The following is an 18,909-nucleotide window of genomic DNA, read 5'->3' as shown; positions in this document are numbered from 1 at the left end:
TTAATTGATAAATATTGATTTAATTTATTAACATTTTCTTTCTTCGTTTTTTTCTAATTTTTAAATATTATACAAATTTCAAAAAAAAAAAAAACACACACAGCCACACAATCTTTGTAACGTTTATAAATGGTGGTTTGTTCTCCTCCCCAACCAATATGGGACATCACATCCACCCCCTTTGGGGCCAGTGTCCTCGTTGGCACTCTTTCTTTTCTTCAATCAATGTGAGACCACCCCCTTTGGGGCACTTTTTCCTTTCTCCAATCAATGTGAGGCCGCCCCCAAATCCACCCCCTTTGGGGCCCAGCGTCTTCCCTGACACTTTTTCCTTCCTCCAATCGATGTGGGATCGCCCCAAATCCACCCCCAAATCCACCCCTTTTGGGCCCAGCGTCCTTACTGGTACACCGCCTCGTGTCTACCCCATTCGGGAAACAGCTAGAAGGCTGGCACATCACATCCGGTGTCTAGCTCTAATATCATTTATAATGGCCCTTATAAATGGTGCTAGGAGAAGGTTTCCACACCTTTATAAATGGTGGTTTGTTCTCTCCCCAACCAATGTGGGACATCACAATGAATACGCTGACTTATGCAAGTTTGGTAATATTTCTATCACTTAAATCTCGGATTCTCTCTCTTAATAGCTTGCTTTTACTCAAGGATTGAACACGCGGTGGTTTTGCTACAACTTATAGTTTTATAACACTTATTTATCTTAAAAAAGATTTTGGTCTTTCACAAGCATCGAGTTCTTTAGAGCTTTGTCTTCTTGTTCGTAAATTTTCTAGGTTTTCTCTCGAGACCTAATTTTCTAATTTAATTGAATTTGAATCATAATCGAGAAGAACTCGAAATTTCTCGGTGTATTTATAATAAAATATAACCTAATATAATATAAAAAGATTAACGAAAAAAAAGAAAATGCTTTAACAAAATGCTCTCATTGCATGGCATGGATAGTATTAAGAATTTTAAAAATATTACAAGAAATTGAAACTAGGAAAAGGAAATAGAACAAATATAATTTGCTTTAGAACATAAAGCAGCAGAAGAAAGAAAACACGAAAATCAATCAACTAACAACTCCCAGATATTTCTAGAATTGTAAGGAATTAGACCAACCGGATGGGATGATCTCTTTAAGATTGAGGCTTCTCCCACTTGAGTGGCTTGACAATCTCCCAGGTGAAGTCCGGGTCCTCCCTTCCGAAGTGTCCATATGCTGCTGTCTTCAAGAATCTCCCATTGCCACCCCTCTTCAGATCAAGGTTGATGGTGATCATTCCGGGCCTGAAGTCGAAGTTCTCCTTCACGATTTCCAGGATTTCCTTGTCGGGGATCTTCCCGGTTTTGTATGTGTCGACGAAAACTGATAACGGCTCGGGCACACCAATGGCGTAAGAGACCTGGACAATGCACCTCCGTGCAAGCCCACTGGCAACTATGCTCTTAGCAGCCTGCCTGACAATATAGGCGCCACTCCTATCGACCTTGGTGGGATCCTTTCCGGAGAAAGCACCACCACCGTGGGCTCCCCAACCACCGTAGGTGTCGATGATGATCTTGCGTCCGGTAAGACCTGCATCACCATGGGGACCGCCAATGACAAATCGGCCTGAGGGGTTAAGGTGGAAGATGGTCTTCTCGTCGAGGTACTTCTCGGGGATGACGGGCTTGATGACATGCTCTTTGAGGTCTGCAGCGATCTCGTCGTTGGTGACGGTCTCATCGTGCTGGGTGGAGATCAGAACTGTGTGCACACGGACGGGTACCATGGCGCCATTGTCGTTGTAGTACTCGACAGTTACTTGGGTCTTGCCATCAGGTCTCAACCAGGGGCAGGTGCCATTCTTTCTAACTTCAGTGAGACGAGCGCCCAACTTGGTGGCTAGGACATGGCTAAGGGGCATCAATTCAGGGGTCTCGTCAGTGGCATAGCCAAACATATGGCCTTGGTCACCAGCGCCAATCTCCTCAGGGCGCTTTGTGAAGTGGCCGTGAACACCCTGAGCAATATCTGGGCTCTGCTGCTCAATGTTAACCAGGACCTTGCAATTGTCAGCGTCAAGACCAACATCGTCAGAAACGAATCCGATTTCTCGGCATGTGTCACGGACAATCTTTTCGTAGTCCACATTGGCCTTGGTAGTGATCTCTCCAAAGACCATGACCATGTTGGTCTTACTGCAGGTCTCACATGCGACCTTGCTGTCAGGGTCCTGAGCTAGGCAAGCGTCGAGCACCGCATCAGAGATCTGGTCACAGAGCTTGTCGGGGTGACCCTCATTTACGGATTCAGAGGTAAATAGAAAGGTCTGTTGAATTTCGATAATTGGCCAGGGAAATCACCGAGAGGATATTGTCGACAGGAGGTTGTTGGAGGAAAGATAAAATGCGTAAAATAAGAGAGAGAGAAGGACTGAAACTTTGACTGCTCTTCAAAATCCGGTGGTGAAATCTTGTAAACAGATTTCCTATTTAAATACAACCTATCCTAAAAATGGGTGGAGAGTGGCCAACTGAATCTGTGCCACTTCCTAGAAAATTGACGTCTAAGAATTAGCTAATCCATTCGACGTGTTTGTCAAATGGTCAAAGGGAAATTAAATGTAAACGTGTGAATCTAAATAAAGAAAAAACAAAGGTTTTATCTAACAATCTCCTCCTAAAACCTGTGTTATATCTGCCTTGCCTTATTTCGTTTCGTTTGAACTCCGTTTTGAGCCCTATGGCTCGGTGTCCCTGGCGGCATGTCCTCCAGACTCCACGTCTTGTTCGGCCGCCTCTTCTTCGAGTTGGCGCGCCCCCAGTCCAGGTGGTTCACCTCTTCCTAATAGGTCTTCCATCTTCCGGTACCTGGCCGAGAAGTTGACTGGTTGCTCTATCTCTAGCTTTAGGATGTAAAGGCAATTTGTCGTGCACCGAACTTGCGTGAGCAACCGTCGTTGATCATCGCGGATCCTAAGTAGCCCGCGTTTGATGGAAATGTGGCAGCCGGCCTTATCGAGTTGACCCAGGCTCACAATATTAGCCTTGAGTCTCGGGATGAAGTAGACGCCGGTCAGCTTGTGATGATTGCCTCCCTTGCCGACGAATAGGATGGTACCGTGCCCTTCGATCTCGACGACGGAGCCATCGCCGAATTTCACCGTCCCGCGAATCCCCGAGTCAAGCTCAGAGAACGCAGACTTGGCCCCGGTCATATGGTTTGATGCCCCCGTGTCGAGGACCCATCGCCGGTGCTCTTGCTGCTTGCCTCTTTCACCGATTTGAGCGAGCACTCGCTCCTCCTTTAGTCGAATTGGCTCCCCAGGTGCATTTGTTATGCACAGTTGGAGTTCTTCCTCGGGTTCGACGTTCACCGGAGCAGTTATGCCGTCGTCGATTACCTCTGTGGATTTGGGGAGTTCTTCCTCGGGTTCGACGTTCACCGGAGCAGTTATGCCGTCGTCGATTACCTCTGTGGATTTGGGGAGTTCTTCCTCGGGTTCGACGTTCACCGGAGCAGTTATGCCGTCGTCGATTACCTCTGTGGATTTGGGGAGTTCTTCCTCGGGTTCGACGTTCACCGGAGCAGTTATGCCGTCGTCGATTACCTCTGTGGATTTGGGGAGTTCTTCCTCGGGTTCGACGTTCACCGGAGCAGTTATGCCGTCGTCGATTACCTCTGTGGATTTGGGGAGTTCTTCCTCGGGTTCGACGTTCACCGGAGCAGTTATGCCGTCGTCGATTACCTCTGTGGATTTGGGGAGTTCTTCCTCGGGTTCGACGTTCACCGGAGCAGTTATGCCGTCGTCGATTACCTCTGTGGATTTGGGGAGTTCTTCCTCGGGTTCGACGTTCACCGGAGCAGTTATGCCGTCGTCGATTACCTCTGTGGATTTGGGGAGTTCTTCCTCGGGTTCGACGTTCACCGGAGCAGTTATGCCGTCGTCGATTACCTCTGTGGATTTGGGGAGTTCTTCCTCGGGTTCGACGTTCACCGGAGCAGTTATGCCGTCGTCGATTACCTCTGTGGATTTGGGGAGTTCTTCCTCGGGTTCGACGTTCACCGGAGCAGTTATGCCGTCGTCGATTACCTCTGTGAATTTGGGGAGCTCTTCCTCGGGTTCGAGGTCAGGTAGGACTGATGCAGTCACCATGAAAAGGGCCGGCTCATCCTCCTCGGATTGAGCCACATGGGCCTTTTCGGCCGTCTCCTTGTTCCTGAGCTTGCTCCAGCAATTCTTGCTCAGGTGACCTCTCTTCCCACAGTACGAGCACTGGATTGGCCCGTCATCAGTCGACTCCTCCTTCTTTTGATCCGCCTCTTTCCTGTGCATGCGCCATCGAGATTTCCACGGCTTCTTACCGCCTTTGCGGCTGGAGGGCCCATTGCTCTCGCCGGTGTCATCACGGAGCTTTAGGCGTGCAAGCCATTCCTCCTCAGTGAGGAGTAGACGACCCTCCTTGTCGACAGCTGAAATGGTATTTTTCTTCCGCTGCTCGACGTTACGCAGTCTTCCGGTCACCTCTTCCACCGTTAGGTCATTCACGTCAAGCAAAGTCTCGATTGAAATTGCAACTTGCTCGAGGTGATCGGGGACGACCTGCAGCATCTTCTTCACGATTTCTGTCTCGTTGATGCTGCCACCGAGTGTGGTGATGCTGTTGGCGAGCCCCGTGATTCGCATTGAAAAATCATCGACGGATTCGCCGTCCTTAAAGGAGATCCCCGAGAGCTCCTTCCGCAGCTGCTCAATGTTGGATTCCCGCACTCGCTGTACACCGACTCGACGGGATTTAATTCCTTCCCAGGCCGATTGCGCGGTGCGCTTGGTGGAGAGAGATGCCAACATCTCTGGGGGCACAGATCGTAATATGGCGGCGAACGCCAGCCGATCCTCCCGGTACTCGATTGTTTCTCCTTCCTCTGGCTCGACAGCGTGCCATAACCCATGCGCCTGTAGGTTGACGCGCATCAACAAGGCCCACTCGTTGTAGTTGGACCTTGTCAACATCGGGTACTGAACGACGGCAGTCGTTGTCTCCCTGATCACTCGCTCAACGACACCTCGACGCCCGTCATCACGGCGTCGGCCACGACCTCTTCGTGGTGGTGATGGAGATGCCAGCACTTGGCGACGTGGAGGAGTGAGCGAGCCTGCTCGAGATGGACCCCACGACGATGTATTTATTTTTTGCACTTTGCATTTTCTTCTACTCGAACCTGAGACCTGTGTGTTGTTAGGTCGACGCTCTGACCACTTGAGCTATTCAACTTGATTGTTGATAGGTTGGCTCTTCTGTGATGGTATACTACCGATTGCTTCAACGAGGCTCTGATACCACTTGTTGAATTTCGATAATTGGCCAGGGAAATCACCGAGAGGATATTGTCGACAGGAGGTTGTTGGAGGAAAGATAAAATGCGTAAAATAAGAGAGAGAGAAGGACTGAAACTTTGACTGCTCTTCAAAATCCGGTGGTGAAATCTTGTAAACAGATTTCCTATTTAAATACAACCTATCCTAAAAATGGGTGGAGAGTGGCCAACTGAATCTGTGCCACTTCCTAGAAAATTGACGTCTAAGAATTAGCTAATCCATTCGACGTGTTTGTCAAATGGTCAAAGGGAAATTAAATGTAAACGTGTGAATCTAAATAAAGAAAAAACAAAGGTTTTATCTAACAATCTCCTCCTAAAACCTGTGTTATATCTGCCTTGCCTTATTTCGTTTCGTTTGAACTCCGTTTTGAGCCCTATGGCTCGGTGTCCCTGGCGGCATGTCCTCCAGACTCCACGTCTTGTTCGGCCGCCTCTTCTTCGAGTTGGCGCGCCCCCAGTCCAGGTGGTTCACCTCTTCCTAATAGGTCTTCCATCTTCCGGTAAGGTCTCCATCTCTGAAACATAACAAACGCCATATTAGATCGTGGACAAAAGTATTCAGTTCATTCGTTTTGTCAATTGTTAACCTTTCTGTTCCAATTTAGTCACATCAATTAGGCAGAAACATCTTGTATGTTGTTAAAGATTGGAAACATCCATCAGTTACAAGAGCAAGCTCGACGCATACTCATCTTGAAATCAAAACAGGATTACAGAAATCTGGGTGATACAATCACAGATCAAAGAAACTTTTCGAAATTTTTAATGAATGGAATGACGCCATGGTTCGAAAGTAGCCTCGACAAATCTGAACAGTCCAACAGGGTTCGAAGGTAGGGAAACAAAATCAAACTTGGAAAATTCAAGATCTGTCCTGAGGAATCCTTAACAATTCGACTGGATCTACAATTCGACCACAGAGATAGTTCGCTACCAAATCGAATTACCAGCAACAATAAGAAATTGAGCAAAAACGAAAACAAAAACAAAAATCTTTGATCTAACCGTGGATCTAGGAAATCCTAAAATTGTTACACGAAAACCGCGGGAAACCAGTACGCCGACATGATCTTTTTTCTTTTACTTACAAATTGGATCGTGCTATTCAACAAACAGTTTGTGGTGACAAATAAAAGCTGACAACCGAAACAGAGCTACCAGAGAAACAAAAAGAAAAAAACCCCGAACACCCGAGATCCCGAATCTCAGAGAGCACAAAACAAAATCGAAGTTACAATCACTAGTTCCAGATGAATTCTTTTTTTAAAAAAATGTCAGATCTGCAAGATTTCACATCTCAGAAGAAGAGAAACAGAGTTCATAGCAACATACAAGCACCAGACACCCGATTCAAACAAAATGAGTACCACTAGCTTACATAGCAGAAAGAAAAACCCCCAAATTCGTTCAGAAACCAGGAGAAAAAAGGGGAAATGAAGAACCACAAGCATGCCCAAAGCTTCATGAAATTTAAAAAAAAAAAAAAAAAAATGGCAATGAACGAGTGGTAGAACAGAGCTCGCAAACCTGGTGAAATCGGCTGCGTAGATCTGGAAGAGAGAAAGAATTTGGGCTAATACGCCAACCGAACCAGACCTCTGTAAGAAGGCGAAGCTCAACGGTACAAGGACTACCCAGTGAACAAACCCTGTATTTATAGCGTCCAGCCACCCTCCAGGCTACCGGAATAACCGGTTAGGATGCCCTAGGAACCAATAGGGAGACTGTAGGGACTAGGGACGGAATTTCGCAAGATTCTGCCGAGCCATTGGTCGCTGAAGATCCTGACCGTCGAAACAGAGTTGGTGAAGAGACCACCCGCGGGTAATCCAACGGACAACATTTCTCGATGACGTTCCGGGTTATGCCACTTCCATCCCGTTTCAGCTTCACGCGCTTCTCCGGCCAGGTAGAGTCAGCGACTTTAATTATTATCTTTTTACTAAAGTTATTTTTTCAAGTAGCGATTTTAATATTATAAAAATCATATATAAATAAAATCCGACGTGGAAGAAGGACACGTCAGCAACGTGCTTCATGCTGCCAACCCGTTTAAAAGCAAAATAAATTTGTGTCATTTTTTAATTTTACCAAAATCTTAATTATTCAAAATTAAAGATTTTTAAAATTATTTTATAAAAAATAAAATAATAATAATATTTTTTTTAGTGTAATAAATTTGGCTTGAAATGGAAGGATAAATTGAGATTCGCAGGAAACATGAGCCATGAATGCGACTGTACAGCTTCCTCTAATGCACTCATTTTAAGGCAAAATTAATACATATTTTTTAATTTGGTAATTCTAGATTTTCAAATTTCCCCAATTACCTCAAACTTTAAAAATTATGATTTATATTATATTTTATCTTTTTTAGTTTATTATTTATGACGATATTAATAGAAACAACGCTAATTATATTAATTTACACTATACAACGATAAAAGAAATTAAAAAAATAAAAGGGGAAAAACTAATTTGAGACTAATTATAAAATATTATAATTTTGTAAATTTATATAACAAATATTCTTTAAAATATAAATTTGTAATTACATTTTGATTTTGAAAAAAAATATTGTTTTTATTTAAAAATTCACTTAAAATGTTTGCTATCATCACCCACCCAAGTTCTTAATATATTTATAATTTCATTTTCGGGTTAGGTGGAGGTGAAATAATCTTGGTCACCAATCATAGACCATGTATTTGAATTCTTTCGGTTATTAAATTAGAGGTCAGTGCATAATAGATGGACGAATTAATCTTCATTATTATCTAAAATAATTATTATATTAATATATGAGATAGACATGTCTATAATTAGCGAAGATTTAATAATTTTAATTAATTAACTATTATATACCAATTAATTATACTTTATGTTATAAAGTGTCATGATAAAATTGCACTGACTATTGTTATTAAATGTGGATGGATAGTATAAGGTGAACGAGATTCTTGTTACCAATTAAATCAATGGATTTTAAAAATAATAAAAAATGAAATAGAAATAAAAAGAAAATTAAACACCCCTGGGAATGGTTTGGCCGGTGACCGCCGCCTACGGGTTGGCCCTGCCGTCGTCGGGCGACGACTGCGTAGGCGGGTCTGATTGGCCCATGAAAAATGTGTGGCTGCGGATAAATATGGGGTCAAAATATTATAAAAAACGTTTTATTGTCAATCTCACAATTTTAAAATGTGTCTACTTGAAGTTTTTCCACGTTTATAAGAAAGGTTTCGTTTTTCTCTGTGAGATCTCACAGTCCACCATTTGGGGGCTCAGTGTCCTCGCTAGCACACTGTTTAGTATCTAGTTCTGATACCTTTATAATGGCCCAACCCCACCACTGGTAGATAGTAGATATTGTCTACTTTAGGCCATTACGTATAAAATTGTTTCATTCTTCTTTCCAACTATTATGGGATGAGAACATGAGTCGTCTTGTTAAAATTAGGTTGCCCACACAGAGTTGTCATCTTGTTATATATATATATATATATATATTTCTCCGATTATTGTATTTTTTTTTGTCACACTTGTCATGTAAATTAGTGATAATAATATAAAGTTGAGCAAGAAAATGAATGGTAATGTCTTTTGGGGGCAAAGCAATTAGGCTTGAACTTCCTTTTCCAAGAAAGAAAGAAAAACGCGGTTTTATTTATTTATTTATTTATTTATTTATTTAATTATTATTATTATTATTATTATTATTGGGAACATGGCTTGATAGTGTGTGCCATCCATGTTTTGGTTTGGCAAAAAATAAAACTCTCTTATTTTTCAGTAATTATTATTTAGTCTTCCCCACAAGATCTGTGTTTCACTCTCTCACCTCTCCTATTTTTTTAAATTATTAAAATAGTCGTATTTTTAAATTATTAATTTATTAGATACAAAATTGAAAGAGCTCGACTAAATTTAATATTATTTTGTTATTTTAAATTCATTAAATAATATTATTAATTTATATAGAATTAAAAAAAAAGAGTGGATCTGGAGTGGGAAATGGGGGAGTGAGGGTGACGTGTTGATGGTGTTGGCACGATGGCAGTGATCTGTAAAGCTTCTTTGGCCGACATCACGACATTCATTTACCTCTGCCTCTCCACCGACACAACACTCTTTTTATTTATTTATTTATTTATTGCCAATATTAATAATATTTATAGATATTTTTAAATTTATTAATATTTTATATCATAATTAATGGTATAATAATGTTGACCCACATTTATAGAGTAAGATATAAGAAAATGAACAAATATTGAATTATTATAGTGGAGGAAGGTCACATGGCCTCTAATTTTCGGGATATATATTATTACATTTACTAATATATTGAGACAATAAAAAAAAAAAAAAAAAAAAAAAGAATTAAATTCAAATCCAGTTGGTTTAAAAAAACAAGAAAAGGACTGAATTGTCATTTGGCATGAAACTGAAATTATTTGGTGAAAAGACAAAAAAATGATGGCATTCATGTCTGGTCTGATCTGAACTAAACTGACACTCGCGTTAGAGAAGGGCAGAATTGTCATTTTGTTACCAAGCTGAAAAATATTTGATATATTTCACATTTTTTACAAGTCCAGTTGGTTAAAGAAAAAAAGAAAAAAAATGGTATAATTGGTATTTCGCATAAAAATGAAAGTATTTGGTAAAAAGACAAATATCCCAGTGCATTAATTCAGACGCTGTCCTAAATAAAAGGGTAAAATTGTCATTCTGTACGCTGGTGAAAAATGTCATAAAATATACAAAAGAATGCGGTGAGCGTGGATCGAACACGCGACCTTCAGATCTTCAGTCTGACGCTCTCCCAACTGAGCTATCCCCGCTTGGTTGTTGACTTATAAAATAAAACTTAAATAAATCATTTTAATATCTCTCTTTTTATTCATCTTCCGAGTTCTTCCATTTTGGACGTCATCGCAAAGAGATCGCTAATGGGGAAAACCAAATCCTTCAAAGATGAGTTCACCTACGGTATGATTGATCTTTTGTGCCTTGAAATTGGAGCTGATTATTGGTTACTGTTCTCTCGTTTGATATTTTTGGAGATCATTGTATAATTACGGCGTTGATTTTTTTCATAGAACAACGATTTGCGGAGTCGTTCGAAATCTTGGCCAAGTATCCCGATCGAGTCCCTGTAAGTTGCAAAATTCTCATCATATGTATCTTTGACTAGAGAAGATTCGGTTCTAGTTGCGTCAGTATCGGATTTTGTCGAGAAATTATTGTAGATAATGGTGAATTTGTGAATTTAGTCGATATATAATATCGGTGACTCGGAGAGTCGGTAGGTGTCGAATTCTTTGGTTCTTATTGTTCTTCATCTTTAAGAAATCTCAGCGAATGGCTCGCGTAATTTTCTATGAATGATGCTTTCCAAATAAGTCCTCTCGGCAAATGAAGTTCTGAAGTTATCAGATTATTTCCGTCAACGTTTCCTTTGCAATCCAAGAACAAAATTGTATGTCGATAGAAGATGCTTGTTGATTGTCTTCAAGCGATGCAACGGTGACTTCGATTTTTGTAGCCTTGAACAGAGCTATAGAATTGTTGCTAAAATTCAATGCCACGGAAAACAATATCCTGTCTGAATTATGTAATCTTCTTACGTTTTTGAGGAGTACATGCTAGAGAGAGATTCATTTCCTCCAGAATCCATGAAAGTGAAATAATGGTTTCTTTTTGATGTTTCGTCTGTAATTGCAGGTAATTGTTGAGAGATATGAGAAATGTGAACTGCCCGAGATGGAAAAGAAGAAGTGAGTTTCTCAATCTCCACCATGTCTGAGCCTCCTCAATGTTTCAGTTCTACTATTTTCATTTAACTGTCTCTGAAAATCAATTGAATGAAAACATATATTATCACCTTAGCATTGCACACTTCTTGACTTCTTGATTGGTAATGTTTGTTTTTGTTTGGCTATAAATCTTTTAGCTATCTATTTTTGGCCATCCCAAAAATCTGCATACTGTTTATCTATTTATACCTTAACTTACAGATATCAGTGTGATGGGCTTCGAAAAGTTGAATCATGTTTTGTCATAAAACACTTGGGTTCCAAAGCTTTCTCACCTTGTCAATTACCCATTTGATAGTGTTCTTGTACTCGTTCCTCTCTCCTTTCGATGTGATCGATGTGGGGTCTCACCCCTTTCGATGTGATCGATGTGGGATCTCACTGTTCTTGTTTTTTGTTACTTATTTCTTTTTCACATTTCTCATTTTTTTAAGGAACACGACTTGTCTATTTCTTGTTTTCAAAATCATAGTAACCTTTTCTAGAAAAGGGAAAAATTTGAGAAACTACAACAATCAAAAGAACATATATGTTTGTGCCAATATAGTTTTCCTTTCTCTATTGAATCTCTTTTGCTTTCTTATTGACTAAAGGTACCTCATTCCTCGAGACATGTCTGTTGGCCAATTCATCCATGTTCTGAGCACCAGGCTTCATCTAGCACCTGGAAAAGCTCTCTTTGTATTTGTAAAGAATACTTTGCCTCAAACAGGTAAGAGTTGCATTTGAGCTGATGCTGCTCTGCCTATTTTTTGCGCTTGCTCTCGTGTCGAAGTCTTTCGAATGCCAGTTACTAACATGCTAAATGATTGACCTCAAACTTTCGCTGTCAAAGTCTTTCGAATGCCAGTTACTAACATGCTAAATGATTGACCTCAAACTTTCGCAGCTAGCTTAATGGATACGGTGTACGAATCATACAAGGACGACGATGGCTTTCTGTACATGTGTTACAGCAGTGAAAAGACCTTTGGCTAGGACCATCTGATTGAGATTTGCCAATGCTGAAGCTGTATATCTCTGCTACTCCTCCTGCTGTCAATATATCCATAGACAAATTTGTTTTTATCATGAACATTATATATAATGCATATATCATACCTTCATATTTCAAATTATGTCCGAATTATAGATCCACTTTATCTCCGATGAACCCATAACTTAGTTTATAATGAAATCCTATGAAAAAGAACGTAAGTGTAATTTTAAAGAAACATACAATAGCATCAACTTTGCAGTTTGTTGAAAGGCAAGCATTCCTGTGGAAACATGAACCTTATAGGAAGGGTTATTAAATACACTCAAGGTGAGGTCTAAACATCAGAAAAAATTTCATCATGCAACATATCATATTATCCACACTATGATATCAAAATGATTACTCAGAATATGAAGCCATATGAAGCATGCCACGTTACAGGCCGCTTTTATCACCAATCCAAAAATTTCGCCATCCTTTCGACCCGTCTGGATGTATAAATCCTCCAGCCAGTTCGATCGCTCGCATTCTGTTGCTTCTATATCCACAAAATATTACATTCAACCCATCTGTGCTAGGAGAAGAGCCTCTGAGCACCGTTTCGCCACACACCCCGAACAGGCACTGCCCCAGCGGTATTGTTCCCATCCTCGACTCTTTCGGATGGGTCCGAGTCTGAAGCAGGGTTGGAGTTTTTTAAATCTAAGAGTGCAGCAACCGAACCATCGCCTAAACGAACTCTATGGAACTTGGAGGTTTTCTTTCTTTGCTTGCTCCCCCCACCATCTCCATCCCCTGTGCTTTGGTGGTTCGATAGTCCAGTAGACGTTTGTCTGTTTTGTCCTCCTGTCCCACTTTGCTGGTCATCAGATGATATCTTCGTTTTGCCTTTCAAAGCACGGTACTCACCCTTCGATAATACCTCAACATCTTCCTCCAATGGCCTGAGACTTGACTGCAGCTCCCGAACACTGCTCAAGATACCGTCTGCTAATCTGTCCTTTGAACTGTCCTTTGAACTCCTGTCTTTAACATCTGTAGACTTCCCTTTACCCTTCTTTCCCTTATCCTTGTCTTTAATTTGAATGCTATCTTGAGCCCTACCATTTTCTTGGATCACTTCTTTCTGTAAACTAGCATTATAGATCCCCACAAGTTCTTTCTGTTTCTGAGCATCAGGACACAGCCTAGCCAGTTCAAGCACAAGATGTGACAAACCGAACTGCTGCACACAGTCTAGGTACATTTCCGGGTCGATCTGACCTTGACGATATTGTGCAGATATATCTTTAAAAATGGCATATCTATCTTGGTCAAAATCAAGTGCAGCACGTATCTTTTCAACTAGAGATTTGTTTGCTGTCTGGACATCTTCCGTGTTCATCGAACTCTGGCTACTTGAGGGCACCTTCCGTGCCTGTGCCGCAGATACAGGAGGGAAATCATTAACCGAGGGTTCAGTATAAGCCATGTCGGTGAGATTGGGAGCAGAAGCAGAGTGGCTGATCCTACTGCTACTACTACCCGATCCACTCGAAGAACTAGTCTTACCCTTCACATGCATCTGAGCAGCATTTGAGTAACCAGAGCCCGAAGAGCCATTACTGATGGTCACAGCACCCTTAGTCTGCCCAGAACTGCTCGATGCCGTATGATTGACATTTATTGCAGGCCAAGCTTGAGAGGATTTATTTGATGGTACCACAGGCGCACGACTTGATTTTGGCCAACCTTGGGCAGGATTTATTACGGTCACATTCCTCTTGCGGCGAAGATGAGCAGCCATACTGTTATTATCTTTGTCCTGAATGGGTTTTGGATGACTACTGCTAGATGCTGTTGAAAGGGGTGGAAAGGATGATTGCTCCAATTGGGAATTCCTAGAATGACCCAATGCTTGAAGGTATCTAGAAGCTGATTCAGCATCTGTTGTGGATAATGATTCAAATGGTTCAATTAAGGGATCAATGTTGCTTATATTTCCCTGATCTGAGTCTACTTGACCGCTAGGTAGTGGGTCATGAGTGGTGTCATCAACATTGGCTGTTTCAAAGCTTTCTTGAATGGCTACAGAAAGTAGGTCGTCAGAAGAATCACGACGAAATGTTCGTCTACCACGGCGATTATCTTGGTCATTACTTCTTCGATATCGAAAACTGGTTGGTATCTGAAAAGATGAATGCACGAAAAGGAAATACGATGTAAAAAAAAAAAAAACATTAAATTGACATACAAGAGACAAACTGAATTCTTAAAGAACAGAATTGGGAGAGCAATAACATACCTGCAAAGCAGCATTTCGCTTTGATCGAGATAGCTTGCCACCATGTTCAATAGTATTATGCCTCTGAAAAATAGAAAATAGAAATGAAGAAACAATGCAATAAGATGGAGAAGGCCTAGAGCCTTACACACTTGAAAGAAATGAGCAAAAAAAAAAAAAAAAAAACAGAAAGCATTAACTAAAACACACACACACACACACACAAACCCTTCTTCAATGTTCTAAGTTACCTTCATTTCTGATTCAGATTGGAACACTATAAACTTCTTAGAAAGGCAGGTTTCATCTTCACAAAGAAAATGTGCTTGTCGGAAATGGATCTGTGGCCAAAAAGTTCGATGCATTACATTCAAAACTCAAAACAGTGATTAAAAAGACAGTATTTCATAGTTAAACAACTTGCCTCCAGGTCATCATAATTCTTATAATATTCATACTGTCCAGGATGGAGCCTGCAACCCAAAAAAAAAAAAAAAAAAAAAAAAAAAACTAAATTTAATCTCACTAAGCTACCAGTGAAAAAAAAAACGAAGATCTAGAAGTGTAATCAGTTTGATACAATTTAATTTTTACTCAAGTTATTAAAACGTTTGATTCCCTGAAGAAGAATAGTGGAACAAGAAAAGAACTGATTGGTTCAGTTCTTTTAATCCATTTCTTCTTCTTTTTTTCTTTTTATCATCCCAACCCACTTATTTTGCTGACAGAAATGGAGTTTATGGAAAGTTTAGTTACGAAAATATATACAAATTAATTTTAACCAATGAATCCTTCTAAAAGATACTGAATTCTGATTAGATGAGTTGCTAATCAAGTCTATTAAAAAATAGATTGAAGATTGTTCAAGTAAATAAAGAAAACAAAATGAAATCATGGTATAGTTCAGTTTAGGTTGGACTGCCAGTTTAGTTTAAATTTATACATTCTAATCACAAATCATGGATTCTTAGCTTACCTTTGGCATATATGACATGTATAATGTTCTGTTGACATATGAGTATACAGCTCATTATCTCCGTAAAAAGGAGTCCTGCAATACTCACACATTGGGTGTCCGGTGAAACCACCTCTCTCACTCTCACTTCCGTCCACCTCAGAGTCACCAGTGTGTATGTGCTGATTCAGTTGTGCTCTATTATACAGCTTTTGTTCACAAATAAAAATCTGAGACACCAGACAAGCTAATCAGCACTATGGTTGCAATCAAAGAAAAGATCAGATAAACTCCAGTTCAAGTTCACATATAATTATTGTCATCGTAACTATCTACTAAGAGTAGTCTGCTATGAATTTCAATGTCCAACCTACCATCGAGTAACTTAAAAAGAATAATAAGCATACCTTCCTTCCTTCCAAACAAAGGCTGCACATAAACAACTTATGTCGATGAAACAAATGACCCTTTAGCTGTTCAATATTCCGAAATCTTCCTCGGCGCTTTGAGCCATCATTTGGTTGATCTTCACCTATCTTATCACACACACTGCATGACAACCTGCACATTGCTTTTATCATCTTGTAGTGGTCAACGTCATCAAAAAATGCTTGCGTGTCTTCATGATACCAATAGGATCCACAACGACCTTCTCTAGGTTCAGAAGGAAAGACTGTGAAGTCGTTAATAGTCCTTGTATAATCTCCTAAGGCCTACAGCGGAACCAAACACGACAACATCAGCCCAATGAAACAACAAAACAGTCCTCCAACTCAATCAAATTACTATTTGAATAAGCACCAAATCCACATAATTATAAATTTCAGCACTGTGATAACAACCGAGTTCTCTCTTGTCTCTCAATAAATATGGAATGAGGGATGGGAGCTCCAGAGTATCAAGGACTATAACAAATCAAGATAATGGAGATAATAAGGTATGGTGGGAGCACATATTTCGTTTATTAGATTGTGTTTGTTAGCAGCCATCTAGAATTGGTGGCATTGAGATCTACAAGTATCATCCTTTCAATTTGAAGAAGACTTCAGAAATTTATCTAGTTCACTGAGGGGTGGCTTACTTCAGTTTCAAATTTCAATAGTCCTAACTACTCAGCAAGTCAGCTGAAAGTACAACTCACTGAAAATAAGAAGAAAAAAAAAATGCAACACTGAGAGCTTCTAAGGCTATAATCAATAATGGTGATTGTATCCGGAAAACTTCTGATCAATGTTATGGACACCAATATTGCCAAAAACATATTAAAAAAAACATTACAAAATATAAACCTCAATGAGAGATCGAGCTAAGTGGTGTTTTGGAAACTGTTCTTAACAGTTCTCTGTTTTCATTTTCATATTTGTTTTTGAAAATTTGTATTATAATGAAAAATTATTATTCACAACGAAACCATTGTTCCTAAGTTCATGATTTTGTTTTGTACTAACAAAGCGTAAAATTGTTTCTAAGGCAGTTTCCAAACAGCGCATTATCTATCAAAGAAATAAAGAAAAAAAAGAGAGGGAGAGAGAGAGAGAGAGATAAATGAACTATAAGTATATCACGGAGAAAAAGATTGAATAATCAGACGTTCAAAGTGCATACGACATTCCTTTGGTATAAGTATGACAGCCCGAATCGAACAGAAACGGAAACATAATCATAATTTAGAAAATTCATTAAACTAAAGTGAGAAACAAATATTCCATAAAGAAATCGAATAGAACTACAGCAGTAGATCACTTAAGAAACACCAAAGTTGCATATGAAAGAAAAATAAAGGTCAGAATTCAACAATTAAATACCGCCAAAGATTGAATACGATCATAGAACGGGGAATAGCTGCAGCCTCACCTTAGTGACGAAGACGACGGTGGATTCGGACTTGCAGATGCAACAACAGCGATCACCGCAAATGAATCGAAGGCGAGCAACGCAGGTGGAGCAAACATCCCGATGGCCGCAAGAGCCATAGGCAACCCATTCAAGGGCATCGGCACACACCGCACAGCTATCATCCATTGTTGTGTTCTTCTCAACGATTCCGGGAAGGAGAAAAGTGTAATTGAGATCCTAAAAAATTGAGGGGAATTCGGGTTTGAAGAATCTGGAATGAGGAGATGATTAGGGTTTGAAGAACGAGATGGATTCCCAGAAAGTTCTTAAAAAGGGCCGAAGGAGAATTCGGGGCGCCGAGACGAAACTCACTCCACATACCAATTTTTTCTTTTTATTTTTATTTTTTTAATTTCATGTCCTTCTAACAATTCCAATTTCCAACAAAATAAATAATAATTTAAAACTATATTTCGTATTTCTCTAAACAAATATTCTAAAAATTCCAAAATTTTGAAATTACCTTATTATTAAAATACCTTCCACTTTCAAAATATTTAAAAAATATTCCCAAATTTCATTAATATCTTTAAATATTTTTAAAATTTTATAAAAAAAAAATATATCTATAAACTCTTAAAAGTAGCATTAATATAATTAAAAAAAATTTACAATTATTTTTTATTTTAATATTTGTTAGACGTGTTATTTAGTTCTATTTATATATATTAACAGTATTTTTTTAATTTAAAAATATTAAAAAGTGTTTTTAAGGTATTTTTTAATCTAACACTTTTAAAAATTTAATAATATTTTTTAGTTGTATTTTTAAACTAATATATTAATAATTTTCATCTAAAAATAATCATAAGGATAATTTAAAAAAATAAAAAAAAAATAGGAGCAACTGTATTTTTATTAATTTAGTAAAAAAAAACAAAAAAATGGTAAAAATTAGAGTATGGAAGGTGAAACGATAGCATGTAATATAAATTATTGTTGACTTTTATTGTTATTTGGATTTTAGAATTAAATCAATTACTCGGTAATTATAGAGCTCGCCACCATTTATGACTTGGGGTTATTTTAGTCATTTTACTAATTTCAATTTATATATTAAAATATATGTTTTGCCATTTTGCCAAACCTTTTTAGTTGGATTGGGCTTGGGCCGAACACCTCATTACAGCCCAAGCCCAATTACTTCCCACTCTCAAATACACTCTTTTAATATTAAATTGAATATTTGAATTTGTGATCCGAATAAATATATAAAAAAATATTATTGAGGTATGCTCGTGTTGACTCAGTGTTGAATATAATTAGATATATAGTTCATATTGAATTTTTAAAATTATATATATTCTCGAGTATTATAACAAAATTCGGTCTTCTAAGGTGAAGGAGGAAATAGTTTAATAAAATTAATTTCGAATTTCTTACAAATAAATATCAAAAAGTAAAATTAAATTGTTTGGAGCACACGCAAAACATATTTAATAATTTAATAACTTTTTTTTTCAATCCTAACGAATTAATTTTGAAGAACACGCATTTATATAATTTTTAAATAAATAAATAAATAAATACAAATATAAAATAAAATCCAGGGTATTACAGTAAAAGGAGTTGGTGAACGTGCGCAGCCTTTTCTGATCCATCCACTTGTTGTCCAAGTTT

At 39.0% G+C, this 18,909-nt stretch overlaps 3 protein-coding genes and 1 non-coding gene across 4 annotated transcripts; 1 reads left to right on the top strand and 3 right to left on the bottom strand.

The window, feature by feature from the left end:
* Positions 1 to 931: 931 nt before the first annotated feature.
* On the bottom strand, positions 932 to 7,019 carry LOC111456509 (S-adenosylmethionine synthase 1). The gene is made up of 3 exons (XM_023098399.1): positions 6,902 to 7,019; positions 5,884 to 5,889; positions 932 to 2,323 (listed from the first exon to the last, which is right to left on the bottom strand). The coding sequence occupies exons 2-3, from the start codon at positions 5,885 to 5,887 to the stop codon at positions 1,146 to 1,148; spliced, it is 1,182 nt and encodes a 393-aa protein (XP_022954167.1). The 5' UTR covers positions 5,888 to 5,889; positions 6,902 to 7,019; the 3' UTR covers positions 932 to 1,145.
* A 3,129-nt stretch (positions 7,020 to 10,148) lies between these two features.
* TRNAF-GAA lies at positions 10,149 to 10,221 on the bottom strand. The gene has a single exon. It is a non-coding gene; the product is annotated as a tRNA-Phe (tRNA).
* Positions 10,222 to 10,263: 42 nt separating this feature from the next.
* Positions 10,264 to 12,311, top strand: LOC111456510 (autophagy-related protein 8i-like). The gene is made up of 5 exons (XM_023098400.1): positions 10,264 to 10,369; positions 10,480 to 10,535; positions 11,105 to 11,157; positions 11,790 to 11,908; positions 12,086 to 12,311. Exons 1-5 carry the CDS (start codon positions 10,330 to 10,332, stop codon positions 12,172 to 12,174), a joined length of 357 nt encoding a protein of 118 aa, XP_022954168.1. The 5' UTR covers positions 10,264 to 10,329; the 3' UTR covers positions 12,175 to 12,311.
* A 106-nt stretch (positions 12,312 to 12,417) lies between these two features.
* Positions 12,418 to 17,608, bottom strand: LOC111456508 (E3 ubiquitin-protein ligase HEL2). The gene is made up of 7 exons (XM_023098398.1): positions 17,248 to 17,608; positions 15,801 to 16,106; positions 15,415 to 15,623; positions 14,863 to 14,911; positions 14,690 to 14,779; positions 14,460 to 14,522; positions 12,418 to 14,342 (listed from the first exon to the last, which is right to left on the bottom strand). Exons 1-7 carry the CDS (start codon positions 17,413 to 17,415, stop codon positions 12,750 to 12,752), a joined length of 2,478 nt encoding a protein of 825 aa, XP_022954166.1. The 5' UTR covers positions 17,416 to 17,608; the 3' UTR covers positions 12,418 to 12,749.
* Between the last annotated feature and the right edge of the window lie 1,301 nt (positions 17,609 to 18,909).

This window comes from Cucurbita moschata, unplaced genomic scaffold, assembly GCF_002738365.1.
Source record: "Cucurbita moschata cultivar Rifu unplaced genomic scaffold, Cmos_1.0 Cmo_Scf00018, whole genome shotgun sequence".
Taxonomy (NCBI): domain Eukaryota; kingdom Viridiplantae; phylum Streptophyta; class Magnoliopsida; order Cucurbitales; family Cucurbitaceae; genus Cucurbita; species Cucurbita moschata.
This window is presented reverse-complemented; position numbering and strand designations above follow the sequence as displayed.

Bases quoted from the DNA above. Each gene is read 5' to 3' on its own strand.
- LOC111456510 (XM_023098400.1), top strand. From the start codon at position 10,330: ATGGGGAAAACCAAATCCTTCAAAGATGAGTTCACCTACG. The intron at 10,536-11,104 runs GTAAGTTGCAAA...CTGTAATTGCAG, and splicing joins AGTATCCCGATCGAGTCCCT to GTAATTGTTGAGAGATATGA. The intron at 11,909-12,085 runs GTAAGAGTTGCA...AAACTTTCGCAG, and splicing joins GAATACTTTGCCTCAAACAG to CTAGCTTAATGGATACGGTG.
- LOC111456508 (XM_023098398.1), bottom strand. From the start codon at position 17,415: ATGGATGATAGCTGTGCGGTGTGTGCCGATGCCCTTGAATGGGTTGCC. The intron at 15,624-15,800 runs GTATGCTTATTA...CTGGTGTCTCAG, and splicing joins TTTGTTTGGAAGGAAGGAAG to ATTTTTATTTGTGAACAAAA. The intron at 14,343-14,459 runs GTATGTTATTGC...TCATCTTTTCAG, and splicing joins AGCGAAATGCTGCTTTGCAG to ATACCAACCAGTTTTCGATA.